This window comes from Felis catus, chromosome E2 (assembly GCF_018350175.1).
Source record: "Felis catus isolate Fca126 chromosome E2, F.catus_Fca126_mat1.0, whole genome shotgun sequence".
NCBI lineage: Eukaryota > Metazoa > Chordata > Mammalia > Carnivora > Felidae > Felis > Felis catus.
In genome coordinates, this window is record NC_058382.1 from 7,817,149 (window position 1) to 7,837,990 (window position 20,842).

At 55.7% G+C, this 20,842-nt stretch overlaps 1 protein-coding gene across 1 annotated transcript in view; it reads right to left on the bottom strand.

The window, feature by feature from the left end:
- Positions 1-18,778, bottom strand: part of MYH14 (myosin heavy chain 14) — a 91,336-nt gene extending 72,558 nt beyond the window's left edge. The window contains 8 exon segments of the mRNA XM_045046318.1: positions 1,686-1,749; positions 2,847-2,939; positions 4,227-4,247; positions 4,879-4,981; positions 5,111-5,138; positions 9,250-9,406; positions 15,113-15,523; positions 18,624-18,778. Of these exon segments, the coding sequence (XP_044902253.1) occupies positions 1,686-1,749; positions 2,847-2,939; positions 4,227-4,247; positions 4,879-4,981; positions 5,111-5,138; positions 9,250-9,406; positions 15,113-15,520 (874 nt within the window). The 5' untranslated portion in view covers positions 15,521-15,523; positions 18,624-18,778.
- Between the last annotated feature and the right edge of the window lie 2,064 nt (positions 18,779-20,842).

The window sequence follows — 20,842 nt, forward strand, 5'->3', positions numbered from 1 at the left end:
GACCGCGAAGCACCTATTTCGAGGGACGGCAGTCACATAAGACCTACCCTGGGGAGCCCTGACCAAGGTCAGCTGCAAACCATTGACCAAAAGCCTGGGGTCGCTAACCTGCTCAGGTAAGAAGGAGATGACCCGGGGAAGGGATGCCCCAAGGCAGGGTAGGGTTGGGGGAGCACGCACCCCAAGCCTCGGTTTCCTTTTCTGTTAAATGGGATGATGGCCATATCTGGCTGGCATGGGTACAGAGAGAGGAGCTGGGATCTCATAGGGTGAGCTCTCAGAGGAGAAACCCTCCAGAAATTTTGGTCATGCTCGGGGCGTCTGGGTGGCTCGGTCGGTTAAGCGTCCAACTCTTGGGTTTCGGCTCAGGTCATGATCTCATGGTTTCACGGGTTCGAGCCCCGCATTGGGCTCTGTGCTGACGGCGTGGAGCCTGCTTGGGACTCTCTCTCTCTCTCTCTCTCTCTCTCTCTCTCTCTCTCTCTCTCTCCCTTTCTCCCTCTCTGTCTCTGCCCCTCCCCGACTTGCACTGTCTCTGTCTCTCTCAAAAGAAGTAAATAAACTTAAAAAAAAAAATTCTGGTCATGGTGACACTAGGGCTGAGGGGTCAGGTTGAGCCTGAGACCCACCTGATCGCTGATTGGCCTGGGGGTGGCACCCCCTCCACCTCACCCCCCATGAACATCAACCCACAGGCTGATGGTCATTGGCCCCGAGGCAGAGGCAGCCATGCACTAGAGATCTGCCCAGAGGGGCAGCTGGAACTAGAAGGGGAGTGCGGACAAAGAAAGTTTGTATCTGGAGGTGGGCAGAGAAGACAAATGTCCTTCTCCTCCCCCCACCCCCCACCAGGAGCCACGGGGTCAGAGGAGGTACGAGATGGCGGGATGGATGGGGCAGGAAGAGCCGGGCACTCTAAGAACCTGCGTAAGCAGGAGCCTCGATGCTGAGGAGCAGTGTGGGCTGCAGGTGCCGGTAGCTCCAGGGGACCCGAGGCCAAAAGCCCCGGGAAGCTCCCAGTAACTCCCATAAGGACATTGCTAATTTATTCCCATCATTAACTCCGAACGATGGCAGCTTGTTCTGGAATGCTTACCATGTGGTGGGTGCCATGCTACTAATTTGACCCCCATTGCCCTACAACCCTTCGAGGGCAGGTTCTATGATCCTTCCCTGTGCACACAGGGGGAAACTGAGGCACAGAGCGGTCAAAAAACATACCGTAGCTCCCACGGCTCAAAGTGGCAGAGCCAGAATGTGAACCCAGGTCGTTGTGATTTCTTTGCCCCTCCTCTTAAATGCTGCACTCCTGGAGCTCCCCTGTTTGATCGACACCTCACATGCGTCGTGTGTGACTTCACGGGGAGGAGACTCTGCCCTGGTCCCCCCCACACTTGCCCCAAGCACCTTCTCCCTTTGCTGGCTGTGCCCTGTGTCCTCTCTCTGCGGTAAAGCCGCGGCCACCCCACCGCCCCTGCCCTCCTCCCTCCACGGGGAGGCGCTGCACCTACGCCTGCCCAAGGTTCCTTTCTCTTTCACAGAGGGGGAAACTGAGGCACCGTTTCTGAGCAGCGAGGAGCCAGGCTTCCCAGTGTGTGTGAACACCTTGTTTCCTGCAAGCAGGGAGATCCCAAGGGCCACCCTCCCCGGCTGCCAGGTGCCCCTCGGGGGCTACGAGAGGATACAGGTCTCGATGTTGGCGCCCACGATGTACCCGGCCACGTCAAAGTTGATGCGGATGAATTTGCCCTGGGAAGGAAGGGGTTGGGAGTTAGCTGAGGGTCCTCCTGCCCCCCTGAGGACCTGAATAGCACCCCTAACCCACACTCACCCCTCCCAGAACTAGGGCAGCATCTCAACTTTCTTTCTCCCTCCTCCTGAACACCATCCCAATCATGAGGTCCCAACCAGGGGGTCCCTGGGGAAGCTAAGGTCCAGGCCCCTTTGACTGCTTTCCTCAGGCCCCCAGCCCCCTCCTCCCTCAGACCCAGGAGTCTTGCCCCAGCCCCCTCCTCCCTCAGACCCTGGAGTCCTGACCCCCAGCCCCTCCTCCCTCAGACCCAGGAGTCCTGCCCCCAGCCCCCTCCTCCCTCAGACCCAGGAGTCCTGCCCCAGTCCCCTCCTCCCTCAGACCCAGGAGTCCTGCCCCAGCCCCCTCCTCCCTCAGACCCTGGAGTCCTGACCCCCAGCCCCTCCTCCCTCAGACCCAGAAGTCCTGACCCCCAGCCCCTCCTCCCTCAGACCTTGGAGTCCAGGCCCCCAGCCCCTCCTCCCTCAGACCCAGGAGTCCAGGCCCCAGCCCCCTCCTCCCTCAGACCCAGGAGTTCAGACTACTAGCCCCTCCTCCCTCAGACCAGGAGTCCAAGCCCCCAGCCCCTCCTCCCTCAGACCCAGGAGTTCTGGCCCCCAGCCCCTCCCCCAGACCCAGGGGTCCAGGCCCTCAGCCCCCTCCTCCCTCAGACCCAGGAGTCCTGCCCCAGCCCCCTCCTCCCTCAGACCCTGGAGTCCGGACCCCCAGCCCCTCCTTCCTCAGACCTTGGAGTCCAGGCCCCCAGCCCCTCCTCCCTCAGACCTGGAGGAGCCCAGTCCCCCAGCCCCTCCTCCCTCAGACCTGGAGGAGCCCAGTCCCCCAGCCCCTCCTCCCTCAGACCCAGCAGTCCAGTCCCTGGCTCCTCCCTCAGACCTAGGAGTCTAGTTCCCGGCACCCTCCTCCCTCAGCCAGTCCACACCATCTTCCTTTCCCCTTTACCACCCCCTACACTCCTACTTCCCATCTCACTGACCCTGCAGCCAACTTGCGGCCTCCCTTCCCCCCCCCCCCCCCCCCCCCCGCCCCAGGCACTCACAAATCGGGAAGAGTTGTCATTCTTCACTGTCTTGGCATTGCCGAAGGCCTCTAGGATGGGGTTGGCCTGAAGAAGCTGGCGCTCCAGCTCACCCTGCGGGCGTGGGAGACAGCAGGTCAGTGAGGACCGCCTGGGGTGGGGGGGGGGGGGCTGGCCCAGCTGTGGGGGAGGGGTCTGTGCTGCAACTGGCTGGGGCCTGCTTTCCCGATTGTTAAGGGTACAGGGAGAAACTCCAAGATACAAGAAGTGGAAACATCACAAAACATAACAAAAGCCAGCTGCAGATCACAACGTGATCCCTTGAGAGGGACACCTGAGGGGCTCAGTCGGTTAAGCGTCTGACTTTGGCTCAGGTCAGGACCTCGAAGTTCCGGAGTTCGAGCCCCACATTGGGCTCTGTGCTGACAGCTCAGAGCCTGGACCCTGCTTCGGATTCTCTGTCTCCCTCTCTCTCTGCCCCTACCCTACTCGTGCTCTGTGTCTCTGTCTCTCAAAAATAAATAAACATTAAAAATTAAAAAAAAAAATCTAGGGGCACCCGGTTGGTTCAGTCGGATAAGCATCCGACTCTCGGTTTCAGCCCAGGTCATGGTCTTATGGTTTTCATGAGTTCGAGCCCCGCATCAGGCTGTGTGCTAACAGCAAGGAGCCTGCTTGGGAGGCTCTCTCTTCCTCTCTCTCTGCCCGTCCCGCACTCACTCTCTCTCTCAAAATAAATAAATAAGAATTTTTTGGGGCGCCTGGGTGGCTCAGTCGGTTAAGCGTCCGACTTCGGCTCAGGTCATGATCTCATAGTCCGTGAGTTCGAGCCCCGCATTGGGCTCTGTGCTGACCGCTCAGAGCCTGGAGCCTGTTTCGGATTCTGTGTCTCCCTCTCTCTCTGCCCCTCCCCCGTTCATGCTCTGTCTCTCTCTGTCTCAAAAATAAATAAACGTTAAAAAAAATTTTTTTTTTAAATAAATAATAAGAATTTTTTTAAAAAAGAAAAAAAGATCTGTGCTATCAATATGACGTGCTTCAAAGTCTGGCACATAGTAGGCATTCAAGAGGTGGTAGGTCCCTTCTACCACTCAGGTCTGACTCTGAACATTCGAAAGAATTCTGACATCAACAAGCTGCGTGGGCCATGGTAGGGCCATACCACACAGTAGCATGGAACCCGGTGTGTGCCCCACAACAGCAGTGGGGAGCCCCGCCTGTACACAGTGGGGCTGCATTAAGTGAGGCACACGGCCCGGCACGCACACAGAAACAGGAGCACGGCTCCCCGGTGGCCGGTGGCCGGCGATGCCCTGGACCGTCTGCCGGGAGGACGTGGGTGGGGCTGACCCGGGGGGCGGGGCACGAGGGCAGGACTTGAGGCGACTCCCGGCTACTCACATAAGACACGGTGATGGCAGCCTGAGGAAGCCACGGGACACGAGACACGGACCAGGACACAGACCGGGACGCGGCACATGGAACGTGGACAGACACACAGGTGAACCGGAGGTCCCGGGTGGCGGGCAGGGTGGGGAGAGATGTGAGGGGCTGCGAAACTGGGCACGTGGGGTCGGGTGGCCCGGGTTCGAATCCTCTCCAGCCCCTTCCTGGGAGTGTGACCTCCGACGACCAAGGCACCCCAGCCTCGCCCTCGGTTCCTCCTCTTTCACTCAGGAAAACGACACCCACTCACTGGAGCGTTGGGTTAACGTTAAGAAGGGAGACGGGCACTATGTAGACGCTCCCTGCTGAAGTACACTGAGGACTGCAGGTGCTCAGATCAGGCCCGACACGCAGTAGGTGCTCAAGACCGTCAGCGCCTACCACGTGCTGGGTGCCGCTCCAAGGGCTAAGGGGGTCAAGAACCGGCCCTCGAATTTCCGTTTCCAGGCACACAGCAGGCGCGCAGGCAGCACGGGCAGCCGGTTGAAGGCTCACAGCTGTGGCCCTCCACACGGGAGGCAGGGGATCACGGGGAAAGCAGAGCCTGGGATGGAGGGGGCACTGCTGGTGGCAGGGTCCAGAGCGGGTCCCAAGGCAGGTAACTCACCGGTACGCCTGGCTCCTTCCTGCCCTTTGGGGACGATGCCACGTGGGCGAGGTACTGGATGACCTTCTTGGTGTTTTCTGTCTTCCCAGCCCCGGACTCCCCACTATGGGGGAGAACACAAGGGGGAAGCAAAAGGGTGGACCGTGGTGCCAGGTAAGACCTGCCCATTCCAAGCACAGCCACACCCAGCCAGGACCCTGCCTCCTCCAGGAAGTCCTCCAGGATTACTCACGTGCAGAGAATGGACTGATCTTCACGATCTGGAAGAGATAGAGGGGGACAGGTCACCTGGAGGGTCTCGTCTCTCTAGTGAGACTTTGGTCCCTTATACCAAACCCTTTTCAAAGGGGGTAAGGAAGCCTTTTGCCCCCAAAAAGGGTTAAAAAAAATTTTTTTTAATGTTTTTTTTTTTTCAACGTTTTTTATTTATTTTTGGGACAGAGAGAGACAGAGCATGAACGGGGGAGGGGCAGAGAGAGAGGGAGACACAGAATCGGAAACAGGCTCCAGGCTCTGAGCCATCAGCCCAGAGCCCAACGGGGGGCTCGAACCCACGGACCGCGAGATCGTGACCTGGCTGAAGTCGGACGCTCAACCGACTGCGCCACCCAGGAGTCCCGTTTGTTTATTTATTTTTGAGAGAGAGAGAGAGAGAGAGAGCGCAAGCAGGGGAGGGGCAGGGAGAGAGGGAGACACAGAATCCGAAGCAGGCTCCGGGCTCTGAGCCATCAGCACAGAGCCCGACGTGGGGCACGAACCCAGGGACTGCGAGATCATGACCTGAGCGGAAGCCGGATGCCCAACCGACTCAGCCACCCAGGCACCCCGCCCCCAAGAAGGGCTTTGGTGTGTGACACTCCTGGATTCTAATACCCCAGCCCAACTCAGCCTCTTGCCTGCTATGTGATGCTGGCAAAGTAGCTATCCCTCTCTCAGCCTCAGTTTCCTGACCTATAAAAGGGAGCCAATGAACTCCAACCGGAAAGAATGTCATTCCTTCAACAAACTTCAATTTGAGCCCCTGCGTGTGCCTTTGATATCCAACAGGCCACAACACAGCAGCGACTCCCCCAGCGCTCACCCTGCGTCTGACACAACCCTTCAAGAAACGTGCACTGACTACCTACTGAGTGCCAGCCGCCTACGACAGTGGGAACTGGCAAGGTCCCTGCCCCCTCACAGAGCTGCTTGAGTGGGGACAAGAAGCAAATAAAGTAAAACCAAAGGTGATCTGACTGGTTAGTAATGCCCGCAGATATCCTTGATTGTCACAACAGGGAATCCTGTCAAGCACCCTACAATGCGTGAGACGCCCCTGTGTAAGGAATCACCCAGCCCCAAATGCCAATAGGGTGAGGAATAAGAAACCCTGGTGCAAAGAAGTGACTGAGGGGTAGAGAGCCAGGAAGGCTTCCCCGAAGAGGTGGTGTTTCAGCTCAGCCCTACAGGACAAGGAAGTAGGGCAAGAGCATTCCAGGCAGAGGACACAGCCAGTGCAAAGGCCCTGTGGTGGGACCAAGCTGGAGATGTCTGAGAGACAGAAAGGAGGCCAGTGAGGCCGGGGGACAGGACAGAGCTGGAGATAGGTGCAGAGGGGTTTGGAGGCCATGGTTAAAGGCTCTGAATGGGGGGTGGCGCCTGGGTGGCTCAGTCGGTTAGGCATCTGACTCTTGGGTTTCAGCTCAGGTCATAATCTCACAGTTCATGAGTTTGAGCCCCACGTCAGACTCCACGCTGACAGTGTGGGGTCTGCTTGGGATTTATTCTCTTTCTTTCTCTCTCTCTCTCTGCCCTTCCCCTGTTCACTCACTCCCTTTCTCAAAATAGATAAATAAACTTAAAAAAAAAAAAAGATCTGGATGGTTTTTAAGCAGGACAGGAGGCCTCTACGTGGTTTTAAGCCAGAGGGAGAGCTGCATTCAGCCTGGTTTGGCAGCCATACGGACGTGGGTTCAAGGTCCAGCCTCCCCTCTGCCTAGTAACTCCGAGGTGCTCTGTGCCTCAGTTTCCCCATCTCAAAGACGGGGCTCAAATCTGCCCTGACATCACAGGGCTGTAGTCAGAACTCAGAGAGAACGTCCAAAAAGTTTCTACATACTAGCTGGTATAGAGTGCTGCTTTGTGGCCTGTTTTGTGTCCAGGGCTGAGCCCTGGGGCCCAGGATCTCGCTCTCACGTCTTTGACTCTCACACACCCAGCACGAATTGTAGTTTGTTGAGTGAACCACGTTCTATTCAGCTGAGGTTTATCGTCTCCATTTTACAGGTGAGGAAACTGAGATTCAGAGACAGGGAGCCACTCTGCCAGGGTCACACAGCAAGCAAGGGGCTGAGCTGGGGTGCGGCACTGGAACCCAGGCGGGTCACACGTTAACACCCACAGCACCCAGCCCAGGAGGAGGATGCGACACACAGCGTGACTTACAGGGAGGCGGAGGTTGGGGGCCCTCAGTTCAAGTCCCATCCCAGACACCCACCCACCACTGGACTGTAGGCAATGACCGCACCGCTCTGTGCCTCAGTTTCCTCATCTGGAAAGCAGGGATAATGAGCACACCTACGTCATGGGGTTGCTGTGAGATTTAAACGTGTTAATTCACGAAAGGTGCCTAGCACAGAGTAGCCACTCAGCCTTACTTTATTGTACGTTGATTTATTCCCGAGACGTAATAACTAATATGTAATAGTGGCTAAAAATTATTTTAAAAAGAAACGTGGAACAAATTAGGTGACATAAGGAAAGGCAGTCAGCGCTCCCGATGATTACCTAGAAATTTATAATGTGAATACAAGAACATCGCATACGGATGCGTTCTATCGCATAATGCAGGCATGTGATATATTGGATATTACACCAGTGGGTCTCAAACTTGGCTCCAGCATCAGAATCCCCAGAAGGAGCCCAGGAATCTTGTGCCAACACTGACCGCTGAGCCTCACCCCGAGAGTTTCTCTGCCTTAGCAGGTCTGGAGTGGGGCCCAAGTTGGCAGGCCTGACAAGTGCCCAGGTGATGCTGATGCTGGTGGTGAGGGCACCACACTCCGAGAACCACTGCGTTATATAATATAAATGCGGTATTATAACACACGATAGAACGGTGGCATGTAATAAATGATATAAGATACACAAGTGATATAAGGATATAAATGATGTAAGTATATAGGTACCATATAAATATCCTGCTGCATACTATTATACGTCAGTAAGACGTACATTTTAAAACAGTGAATGTGCCTTATATAAGCCAAATAGTTATTCGAATAAACTTACAATAAATACATAATGGTTACATTACGTATAAGACACGTGAATTATGTAACTTTGCCTGGACATCTTTTTTTTTTTTCATTTTCAAAAATATTTTCTAGGGGCGCCTGGGTGGCTCAGTCGGTTGGGCGTCCCACTTCGGCTCAGGTCGTGATCTCGCGGTCCGTGAGTTCGAGCCCCGCGTCGGGCTCTATGCTGACAGCTCGGAGCCTGGAGCCTGTTTCAGATTCTGTGTCTCCCTCTCTCTCTCTGACCTTCCCCCATTCATGCTCTGTCTCTCTCTGTCTCAAAAATGAATAAACATTAAAAAAAAATTTAAAAATATATATATTTTTTTTCTAGGGGCGCCTGAGTGGCTCAGTCAGTTAAGCATCCCACTTCGGCTCAGGTCACAATCTCACAGCTCATAAGTTCGAGTCCCACGTCGGGCTCTGTGCTGATGGCTCGGAACCTGGAGCCTGCCTCGGATTCTGTGTCCTCCTCTCTCTCTGCCCCTCCCCTGCTCGTGCTTTCTCTCACTCTCTCAAAAATAAATAAAACATTAAAAATTTTTTTTAAATTTTGTAAATGTCTTACTTACTTTTGAAAGAGAGAGAGAGACAGAGCATAAGCAGGGGAGGGACAGAGAGAGAGAGGGAGACACAGGATCCGAAGCAGGCTCACAACTCGTGAACCATGAGATCATGACCTGAGCCGAAGTCAGACGCTTAACCGAGTCACCCCTGTGCCCCTGCCTGGACATCTTTGTGCAACCTGACCAGCTGTACACAGCAACCCCATGTTGCCCATCATCTATGGGGCTGACATTAATTCCGTGGCAATGCAGATCATGTCCACGACATAAGTGTTGAATGAATGAACACCAAGAACCACTGTCTCAAGAGGAAATGTTGCAGAGGCCTGGGTGAGCAAACACAGAGACAAATAAAAAGGGGGCCTGTCTGGTAGGACCAGAACTTGCCCGCTGAGCCCTCCATTTGTGTGTCCTCCTGCCCCACAAAGAAGCCTCACAGAGTCTGAAATTCTTAACCTGTCATCTTATTCTGACCCCCAGACCAGCCCCCCTTGGAAAGATATGCCCAGCAGTCCCAGCCCCACACTCACCCTGGAGCATGCTTCGGTAGGCCCCCTCTGTCACCGCATACACGTGGGGTGGTACTTCATGGCGCTTCTTGCCCCGGTACATCTCCACAATGGCCTCCGTATAGATGGGAAGTTGCTTGTATGGATTGATGACCACACAGAAAAGGCCAGAGTACGTCTGCAATGGGCAAGAAAGGAGAGGGCTTCAGCTGCCTGCCTGAGGCCCAGAGGACAGCATGGGACTGCCATGTGCGGTTGGGCACGTTGTGCACTGCACGAGGATATCCATCAGAGGGGTTGTCATTCACACCAGGAGAATGTAGATTCGAACTTTTGTTACAAAGACTTTCAGGCTGATGGCAGAAGAAGATCTTTCCAAATGGCACAAAAGTGCTGTATGGATGATTCACCGTGAGAGAGAGTGTGGCCTCTACAGCCAGCCAGACTTGGCTCACAGCCCATCACCGCCTGGACGCAGACACACAGAAAGCGACCACGTGCCAGCTCACGTGCACCACCCTATATAATGGCGGGAGACTGAAAACGACCTGCCTTCATGTTCTTTTTTTTTTTTTTTTTTTTTAACTAACTTGTTTAAGTCATCTCTACCCCCGACTTGGGGCTTGGGGCTCACACCCATGATCCCGAGATCAAGAGCTGCAGGTGCATCCAGCTGACCCAGCATGCGTGTTCTTTCAACGGATTCCTAGGACGCTCTCGGTGTACAGATGGAGAATTCTCTCCAAAACATTATCGAATAAAGAAAACAAGGTGAGCGCTGTTTGCACTGAAAGAGGCAAAAGAGGAATAATTTGGATGTCTTCGTGCGCACGGGCATAAAACAGCCTCAGAAGCCATCACAGTCTCTGCAGCTGAAACAGGACAGGGACAAGTCTGCGGTTTCTACTGAAAACAGACTCACAGGGCCTCGTACGCGACAGCCTTTGAGGTACACTCCCATCGGGGTTTGGAAATGCTAAGCGTCAGGTTTCAAGGTGCGTGGAAATAAAGCTGCGATTTTTCTTGCGTCCAAGTTTACGGACGCCCCGAATTCGTCGTCACACCCGTGGGGGCCTGGGGTTCAGGGCCCCGTTGACGGGTTAAGAGCTTTTCCAGCTCACACAGAGCATCTGGTAGACGGGAGGCACTGAGGGCACAGAGAGGCGACAGGATGGCCAGAGAGCTGCCTGGCCACCTAGCTAGACCGACCCAGAGAGCTAGCCGGCGAAGCTGCCCGGAGTTGCCCACAAAATTAGCCAGACAGTTAGCTGCTCGGGGACCCGGCTAGTTAACTATTAAGCCGCTCGGCTACTCAGCCAGCTAGCCAGCTACTTAGCTGGCTGGTACAAGGACTGCTTTAAGCTCAGACAGCTCGAGCTTCTCAGGGTGTGGCCACCACAGGCTGGCCCAGCTCCCCGGTGCCAACCTTTTAATGGTGGGAGGGTGGGTGGCCGGGCCGGGAGCAGAACAACCGGTTTGCTGGGTGTCTGCCCTCCCTGCCTTGAGCTCCCCTGTTCGCAGCAGAGGGCGGGGCGGCCGGACCACATTCCCTGGGAGGGTATCTCATGGCTCCTGGCGCCCCGGCCCCCACTCCCGGCTGGCAGAGGAACCCCCTCCCCACGCCACCCATCGGCTCACCGGCTCACCGCAGCCCCCTCCTGACAGCCACACCTCGTTGCCCGGGCGACAGCCCTCCACCCCGTGGCAACCCAAGTTGTCTGCCAAGGCCAGGGAGCAAAGGGCAGAGGCTGGGGCATGCAGAGCTGGGGACGCTGGGCAGAAGGGTCTGGAGCCCGGCGGCCCCAGCCCTTGGGGCTCTGAAGCGGACCAGCCCAGCAACTACTGCCACCCCACCCCACCCCCCCCCCCACCCCCACCCCCCCCCACCCCCCCCCCCCCCCCCGTCCCTCTCCCCAGTCTCGGTCTCCTCCCCACCTCATTACAGAGTGGGGATTAAGGGAGATAATGAATAAAAACCAGCTGGCCCAAGGCGGGGCCCATAAAAGGCACTCCCAACGCAGGTCCGAGACTCTCATGTTACCCATCCCGCCTGGGAGCCCGGAGCTCGCTCAGACTTCGGAAGCCGAGTCATCCCGGGTTTCCAGCTGCGTGTGGCTGGCACATCAGAGGGACTTGCCCTCTCTGAGCCTCAGTCCCCAGGCCTGGGAAATGGGGCTTTTAACCCTCACCACCTAGAACGATTCTTGTTTTTATTGTCTAATGGTTATTTATTTTGAGAGAGAGAGAGAGAGAGAGAGAGAGAGAGAGCGCGCGCGAGCGTGCATGCGCGCACCCCAGTGGGGGAGGGGCAGGGAGAAAGAGAGACAGACAGACACGGGGAGAATCGCAAGCAGGCTCTGATGTGGGGCTCGAACTCACGAACCGTGAGATCGTGACCTGAGCCGAAACCAAGAGTCACACGCTTAACCGACTGAGCCACCGGGGCGCCCCCACCACCTAGAAAGATTTGGAGTGAACCGCCTCGGTGCGTCAAGGAGCAGGGAGCACAGCGTGTGCTCCCCACACACGGGTTCCCTTCCCGCCCGAAGCATCCCAGCAAAGGGACTGAGACCCTCAGCGACTCAAAGCCAAATAACGTTATTAGTGGCCGAAACCGGGTTTCTGGCGCCCCGGACGTCTCACTCTCCACCGGGCGACACCGCCTTCCCCATCACCGGTCAGCCGCTAAGCAAATATTTACAAAGCGGGGGCCAAAGGCGAAGGCAGGACGGGTGCAGCCCGATGACACCTCTAGCATCTTCTGGCTGGCGCCCTGAACAAGCGCCTGGAGCTTTCTGGGTCTCACTTTCTCATCACACGAGGACAGGAACAGCACTATCCACATACGGCTGCTGGGAACATCCACAGGTTCACGATGCACGAGTGGGGCACAGCAAGGGCCCGGGCGCCCTATGCGGGCGCAATACGTTAGCTGCTAACTACTGCCGGGCCAACGGCCTCTCCTCTCCAAGATGTGGGAATAGTTGCTAATTCCTACCTTGCAGCCCTGGGCAGGGGAGCCGGGGGGCGGGTCAGCAAGATCACATCAGAAAGTTTAGAACAGGGAAAGCAGGCATTCGCTAAGTGCTAATGATTATTATTAAGGCCCAATTAGCTTCCTGTCTAGTCTTCTGGAATCTTCCATGTCACTTCCATTTGTGAGATCCAGAGCAGAGGTCTCTTTCCCAGGGCTTGCGAGAGCAAGGGAGGACTCGGCAGGGGCCAGTGCGGCCTGGAGAAGGTGCCAACGCCATCCAGGGTCAGACAGCTCTCGATTCAAAGCCCGTGCCCGTCACCACAAGTGGAGGGGCCTGAGCTGGCCACTGGCTCTCACAGCCTTGGTTCCCTCCTTCCTAAACGGGAGTCTGACTTCATAAAAATACTCTGATCTTGGAGCACCTGGGTGGCTCAGTCGGTTAAGCATCCAACTTCAGCTCAGGTCATGATCTCACGGTCCGTGGGTTCGAGCCCCGCATTGGGCTCTGTGCCGGCAGCTCAGAGCCTGGAGCCTGCTTCGGATTCTGTGTCTCCTTCTCTCTGACCCTCCCCCATTCATGCTCTGTCTCCCTCTGTCTCAAAAATAAATAAACATTAAAAAAAATTTAAAAAAAAAAACAAACACCTCTGATCTTGTGCTTTGTGACCTTTAACAGGGTGGATATTGGGGCCTCTTTATTTATTTACAATATATAATATCTATACTAAATATATATTATAATATTATAGTATAATATTTATATATGAATATTAATGTTTATAATATTTTGATATATGTCACTCCTGATGTCAATGACCTTTTATCACTCTCCTTAAAATTTTGTTTTTGGGGGCATCTGGGTGGCTCAGTCGGTTGAGTGTCCAACTTCAGGTCAGGTCATGATCTCACAGTTCGTGGGTTTGAGCCCCACATCGGGCTCTGTGCTGACAGCTCAGAGCCTAGAACCTGCATCAGATTCTGGGTCTCCCTCTCTCTCTGTCCCTCCCCTGCTGGCGCTTTGTCTCTGTCCTTAAAAATAAATAAATGTAAAAAAAAAAAAAAATTTAAAAAAGTTTTATTGTTGTTTTTTTTTTATTTTTTTTTTTTATTTTTTTTTTTCAACATTTATTTACTTTTGGGACAGAGAGAGACACAGCATGAACGGGGGAGGGGCAGAGAGAGAGGGAGACACAGATACGGAAACAGGCTCCAGGCTCTGAGCCATCAGCCCAGAGCCTGATGCGGGGCTCGAACTCCCGGACCGCGAGATCGTGACCTGGCTGAAGTCGGACGCTTAACCGACTGCGCCACCCAGGCGCCCCTGTTGTTTTTAATATAAAACCAGCACTGTTCCTTTTGAGGTGTTAGCTAGGAATTTAATGATTTTTCTTGGTGGGGGGGGGGCACACCAAGGCGGTGAGACCACAGTCCTGTAAGCAGATGTTCGGAATACCACTCTGGGGCCAGCCGCCTGGGTTCAAATCCCGACCTGACTCCTTCCTATCTAGGTGACCCAGGGCCCAAGTCACTTGACATTCCTGAACATCAGGTGATAGCAACAGTCCCCCACCCAGGGGTGCGCTGATAACCCAGTCAGCACTTAGAACAGCACTTGGCACACGGTAAGTGCTCAGTAAATATTTGCTAGCCACCATTATTATTATTTTTCGTTATTATTGTCGACATTCTTTGTCAATCTCTTTAATCCTGTTTGCTCTAATAACGCTCTGACTGCCCATTAGAACCACCCTGGAAGCTTATTAAAGAGACCAACGGCCTTGTCACAGCCCCAGAAAGGCTGATTTGCACGGGGGATGGGGCTCAGGTGCTATATTTTCAAAAAATTCCCCACGTGATTCTAAGGCAAAGACAGGCTTGAGAACCGCTGCCCTACTCCTCCTATCCGCTGTGAAGACGAAATCATGGGAGGTAGGAAATGCTCCATAATCAACCTCACTATCATCAACACCATTTGTATCTTTTTTCCTCAAGTTTATTTATTTATTCCTGGGAGAGAGAGAGAGAGAGAGAGAGAGAGCGAGCGAGCGCAAGCAGGGGAGGGGCAGAGAGAGAGAGAGAATCCCAAGTAGGCTCTGTGCTGTTCGCACAGAGCCCCATGTGGGACGTGAACTCACGAACTGTGAGATCACGACCTGAGCTAAAACCGAGTCGGATGCTTAACCGACTGAGCCACCCAGACGCCCTCACATTATCTTTATCTTAAGAGGCACCAGAGCAAAGGGATGGAGCCTGGAGCCAGACTACCCAGGTCTGCCGTGTCTAACTGGGTGACCTTGGTCAAGGGACTTGACCTTTCTGTGCCTCAGTGTGTGTTTGTTTTTTCGTCTGTAAGACGGGGACAACATGCTTTATAATTGTGAAAGTGTATGGAGACAATATACGGAAGAGTGCCTAGTACATGCTTAACAAATGTCAGCTTTTACTGTTATTAAATCTCTCCGGGGCCTCAGTTTCCTTTTAGATAAAAGGGGCTTAATAATAGCGTCTCCTCTGTGCGAAGTGAGAGGGAGTGAATTAACACATGGAAGGTGGTTAGCGCAGAGCCTGACCTGCCGGTTTCCATAGGCGGGGGTTGTTATCCATTATTAGTACAGACCCACATCCCTTTCTCAAAATCCTCTGGACGTGTTATATTTGCGAAATCGGAATTTTTTTTTTACACTTGAGGAAAACAGTAAAGTGCAGGGCATGTACTGTATAATATTCTGGGCCACCCCCAATGGGGTCGGAGGCAGTTCCGCTGGCCCAGTAAATTGTAATTTGGCAACCGCGCGGGATGCCCATTAGAAATCGCCCAGCGTCAGTCGAGTCCAGTCGGGTGCTGACACCCAGCTCCTCCTCCGCACCACCCCCCCAGCACCGCCCTCCCCGCAGGAGGCCACTCACGTAGATGAGGCCCGAGTAGTATCGCTCCCGGAGGTTGTGCAGCACCGAGGCCTCGTTGAGACACGTGAGGTCGGCCATGTCCTCCGCCTTGCTGAACTTGGGCGGGTTCATGCGCTGGATCTGGTCCCGCGGCAGCCGCAGCCGCCGCCCGCTCTCCGCCAGCTCCACCTCGGCCTCCTCCTCGCCCTCGTCCCGCAGCGCCGCCGCCTCGAACCCGTGCAGCTCCGAAGGCACCCACACCAGGCGCCGCGCCGTCCACTCCACCTGCGGCGAGGTGCCCGCGCCCCCGGGCCCGCCACCCACGCCCGGCCCACGGGGCGTGAACAGGTACGGCTGGGCGGCCTCTGGCACGGGGCTGGGCCTGGGGGCCGCCTTCCGCCCAGGCACGGACAAGGTCACCGCGGCCATGGTCTGCAGGGAAGAGAAGAGAATGGAGTCAGGTGGGGCTCCATCCCCAGCCCGGGCCGCCCCCGCCCCCAGGCCGTCCCCACTGCCTTTCTTCGCCCGACCTCTTTTTACACATCTGCAAAATGGGCCCACAGATCGCCTTTACTAATTCCATTCATTCATTTAATAATTATCTAACAAGCCTGGCCGAGCCAGGCACCATTCAAAGCCTTAGCAAAGGATTCTGCCCACATTAATAACGCCTCTGTGCTGTCTGTCCAGTGTGGGAGCCACTGGGCTCGCCTCCTGGGCACTTAAAATGGAGAATCCAAACTGAGATAGGGTCCTAAGTATAAGACCCACGGCACCACAAAATAATCGTTAGTATTTTTTATATTTGATGACTGCTATACTGCAATGACAATTATTTTGAATACACTCGGTTAAATAAATACATCATTAATGTCACTTGTTCCTTTTGAGGGTTTCCTCAAAAACTCAAAAGGCTTTTTTGTTTTTAGAGAAAAAGAGAGAGTGTGCAGGGGAGAGAAAGGGAGAGAGAATCTTAAGCAGGCTTCATGCCCAGCGCAGAGCTCGATCCCACAACCCTGGGATGATGACCTGAGCTGAAATCAAGAGTCAGACACTCAATCGACTGAGCCACCCAGGTGACCCCCAGTTGGTGTGGTTTTTTTTTTTCATTTTTAATGTGGCAACTACAAAATACTAAATTACATATTTGGCCTGTATTGTATTTCTATTGGATAGGGCTGCTCTAATCCCAGGAGGCAGATAAAAAGATAAATAAGTAAATTATATAGTATGTTAAATGTGATAAGTGTCAAGGAGAAAAATAAAGCAGGAAACAGGAGATGTGAGGATTGAGGGGTGCTGCAGTTTTAATTGCCCAGGGAAGTCTTCTCTGATGTGGTATTTGAATAAAGACCTGAGGGAGATGAAGGGATGAGCCATGGGAATGTCAAGAGGTAAAGCATTCCAGGCTGGGAGAAGAGCCAGTGCAAAGGCCCTGAGGCAGGAGTGTGCCTATGTGTCTATGGCATTGTAAGAAGCCAGTGTGGCTGGAGCCGAGTAAACAGGGGGGAGAAGGCAGTAGGGGAGGTAACAAGGGGGACCAAGAGGGCCAGACCGGGTCATGATGAGGGCATCAACCTCTTAGGTGTAAGCCCTAGGAAAGTGTCAATCTGATTTCTGTCACACAGGTTCCCCCAACCAGCTATGGTCTACCCCACAACTGCAGAACAGACTCAAATCTCATGCTTTAGTAATCCGTGCCCTGCTTCCTGGCAACCCGGCTTCCTTTTCTTTAGGATGGGGAGAGAGGCCCCATTCACTCACTTCTCCATTCACTCAACATTCCCTGAGGCTGTCTGGGGACCCAGAGATGCTTCCCATGGGGCCCTGCCTTAAGGAGCTTCTGCAGCCAGTGTGAGCCATGAGCCGATGAGCCGTGGTGGAGACACTGGGTGAGCCAGAACGTGCTAGACCCCTCCCTGCCCTCAAAGGGCACACAGATCAGCGGTGAATAGACCACAGCAATTCCAGGGCGGTCTAAGCACCAGTCGGGAAAAACACCCTCCCTGTCCCTGAAGACGTCTGCCTCTTCTCTGCCGCCACCTCAAACGCCCCCATCACTGCCCCGCCACTCCAGTCACCGGAATTCGCGAGCATTTGTCTCCCCATCTCAGTGTTTCTCCCTCTGCCCATCAGGCCCCCCACCTCCAACATTCCCCTGGAGAAGTCCCTCCAAATGCCCAATTCCTTTTTTTTTTTTTTTTTTTTTTTTGAGAGAGAGAGAGAAAGATTGCAAGAGTGGGGAAGAGGGGCAGAGGGAGAGAGAGAATCTTAAAGCCATGCTCAGCATGGAGCTCAACACGGGACTCAATCCCACGACCCTGGGATCATGACCTGAACCCAAATCAGGAGTCGGATGCTCCACCAACTGAGCCACCTGGGCGCCCCATCACCCGGACCCCCCCCACACACACACACTCCTCGGGCCTGATGCTCTCAGGCCTCAAACCAAGGGTCCCCACAGTCAAGCAGCAGGGTTCTACCACAGTCCACGCCACAGACCCCCCAATTGCCAAGGCTAATCCCGGGCCTCCGGTGAGGCCCTGATCCACCCAGAGCCAAGTCCCATCCCTGGGACTTTGCCCCTACCCTCACCCTACCCCACCCACCCACTGCTCCCTCCCATCTGCGACCTTTGACCAGGAAAGGTTTGGGAGTTTTTGTAATCCTCCAGTCCTAGGCCTCCCCTCCCTACAGCCAGGAGTCTGGGCCCCCAGTCCCTCCTCCCTGGGACCCATGAGCCCAGGGGCCCCTCACCTCACTGCAGCCAAGCTAGAGGTGAGGATGATGGGACATCCAAATTCTGAGCCCCGACAACAGCCCCGGTGAGGAATGCCGGCAGGCCTTGGCTCGGAATGGCTGAGCCCCTCCGGCAGCCCCGCCCTCGTGAGCCGGCAGGAACACCTTTGCCAGGGCTCATTACTGTCACCAAGGCAGGTGCTTTCACCTGCCCTGGGAGGGGCAAAGACTGCTGGGCTGGAAAAGGAAAAGGAGCCAGGTATCCGCCCCTGGGGCAGGGGCTGGGCCCTTGGCATCCAGCCCTCTGACCTCAGCCTAGTGATAGTTTTGGAGTACCCTCATTGCCAGACCCGGAAATCCGGGCCCCCAGCCCTCCTCCCTCAGACCCAGGGGTCCGGGCCCCCAGCCCCCTCCTCCCTCAGACCCAGGGGTCCGGGCCCCCAGCCCCTTCCTCCCCCAGACCCAGGAGTCCGGACTACCAGCCCCCTCCTCCCACAGACCCAGGAGTCTGGGCCCCAGCAGCTCCCCCCTCAGACCCAGGAATCCGAGCCCCCAGGCCCCTCCTTCCTTAAGACTAGGAGTCCAGGTCCCCAGACTCAGTGTTCCTGGCCCCAGTGTCTTTCTCCCTCAAGATCTAGGAGTCCAGTTCCCAGTGCTGTCCTCACTCAGACCCGGGATTCCTGGCCCCCAACTCCCCTCCTCTGATCCAGGAACCCGAGCGCCCAACCCCCATTTCCCCGAGACCCAAGCGCCCTTGTGGCCGCCCCTTCAACCCCCGGGTCCTCTGGGCTACCTGGGGCCGCCGGCCGGTGCGGGGCCGGTGCGGGAATCAGGAAGATGGGGAGGGGGCACGGGAATCCCCAGGCCGCTTGAGCTCTCAGGTGCAACTACCTCCGCGGTCCAGCGCGGGGCGGGGCCACGTCGCGTCACCGGGAGGGAGCCCGGCTCTGATGTCACCCAGCACCTGCCCGGCTGGGAAGGGGGCGGGTCCTGGAGCTGCAGGGCCTTTCACCCGGGGGGGGGGGGGGGGGGGCGATGGGCGGGGGGAGGTGGGAGGGAAGAGGAGGCGGAGATGAGATTGTTGCCAGGTGGGCGGCGGCGGCCGCAGCGGCGGCACCATGCGCCCCTCCTCCTCCTCCTGGCCGGCAAAAGTCAAGGGCCGGTGGGGCGGAGAAGCCTCCGCGGTTCGAATCCCGCTCAAGCTACCTGGACCTCCGCTTTCCTCTCTGTGAATTGTGGCCAATGAAATAAGATGATGTGGGAGAAAATGCCCCCAGCCCAGTGTTTAATCAAGCAGTGCCTCACGACAACATTTAATCTTTCTGAGCCTCAGTTTCCCCAACCCCGGACAACACAATCCACAGAGAGGACTAGGTGTATCGAAGAAGACCACGGTGTGACTCCGGCCTCCGGAGTTCCTTTCTTCTCGTGGGCGAAAGGAGGACTCAACAGCGGTAAGCGCATCTACTCCGCGCCGGTGTTTTGCTACTCTCAGAACATCCCTCCGAGTTTTAATTCATAGAATGATCTCAAAAACCAATACGATAGCGGGGCGCCTGGGTGGCTCAGTCGGTTAAGCGTCTGACTTTGGCTCCGGTCATGCATGATCTCACGGTTTGTGAGTTCAAGCCCCGCGTTGGGCTCTATGCTGACAGCTTGGAGCCTGGAACCTGCTTCGGATTCTGTGCCTCCCTTTCTCTCTGCCCCTCCCCCACTTGCACTGTCTCTCTCAAAATAAATAAATAACATTTTAAAAATTAAAAAAAAAAATACAATAGGGACGCTCAGGATCCTCATTTGTCCAATGGGGAAATCGAGGCACGGAGAAGGGAAGTAACGCGAGGAAGGTCACACAGTCACACAGAGGGAGAGTTGGGACTCAGGCTCACCCGTTTTCTTTCTTTCTCAAGAGGGATTTGGAGAGAACGGGTAGTGGGTACTGTCAGAGATCAATGTCTTCCTCCTCGTTGGTGAAATCTCTTGAACCTGCTTCCCCATCTACGCCATAGGGACCACAGCCTCCCTTAGGGCACTACTGTGAGATTAAAAAGGTTAAGGGGCCCGGCACACAGTTGGCCTCCAAAGTGTTATTCTTAACCCTTCTCCGTGCAATCACCGCCTCTGTCCAGCTTCAGTTTTCCCTCCCTGTAAAATGGGTACAATATAACCCATCTCGAGTTACTATAATTTTTTAGTTGTAAAAAATAAAAGCGTCCAAGTACATCATAAGTGCTCAAATATGTCTTTCCCTACCCCTCTGCCTCTGCCAGTCATGACCCCTGCCTCTGGTCCGCAGATTTTACACGTGAAAACAGAGACACTGTCATCTGGGGGCGGAGGAGTGAAGGCGATGACTCAGGTATTAGAGCGTCCAAGGTCCCTAAGCGAGCCTCAGTTTCCCCTCCTGCGGAATAGGCCTGGAGCCTCCAGCGAGGACCCAGACCCGGCCTTACACATAGTAGGAACTCGAGTTGGGGGCGGGGGGAGTGTAGACTCCCCGCCCCGCCCCCCCCGCCGCCCCCCCCTCGCCACCGTCCCGCTGCGCGCCCAAGGTGAGTGGCCGCGTCACCGCCTCTCCCCCGCCGCCCGCACCGCCTTCGGGGCCCGTATCCGAAGCCCCTAGGCTCCAGCCTCCCCGGGCCCAGCCCCGCTCCGCCGCCTCCGGCGGGCAGCGGGCCCCGGGCACTCACCGGCTTCCAGGGCCGTCCGAGGCTTCGGCCTGGGGAGAAAGAGGGGCGGGCCCGCCAGGAAAGCCCCGCCCACACGAGCGCAGCTGGGGCCAATCGGCGCCCGCTGCGACAAGCTACGGCCCCGCCCGTAGGGGACGCTCCCGCCAATCAAGAGGAGCGGCTGGCTGACCGGGCCAATCAGAAGTTGTCGGAGTGTGCCAGCCGTGGGAAAAGAAGGGCGCCGGAGTGCGGAGCCAGGCGGCGCGGTCGTGGGCAGGACCCCAGGCCTGACGGGCAGGGAAGGCGACCAATGGCGATCTGTGGGGGGCGGCTGGGGGCGGGA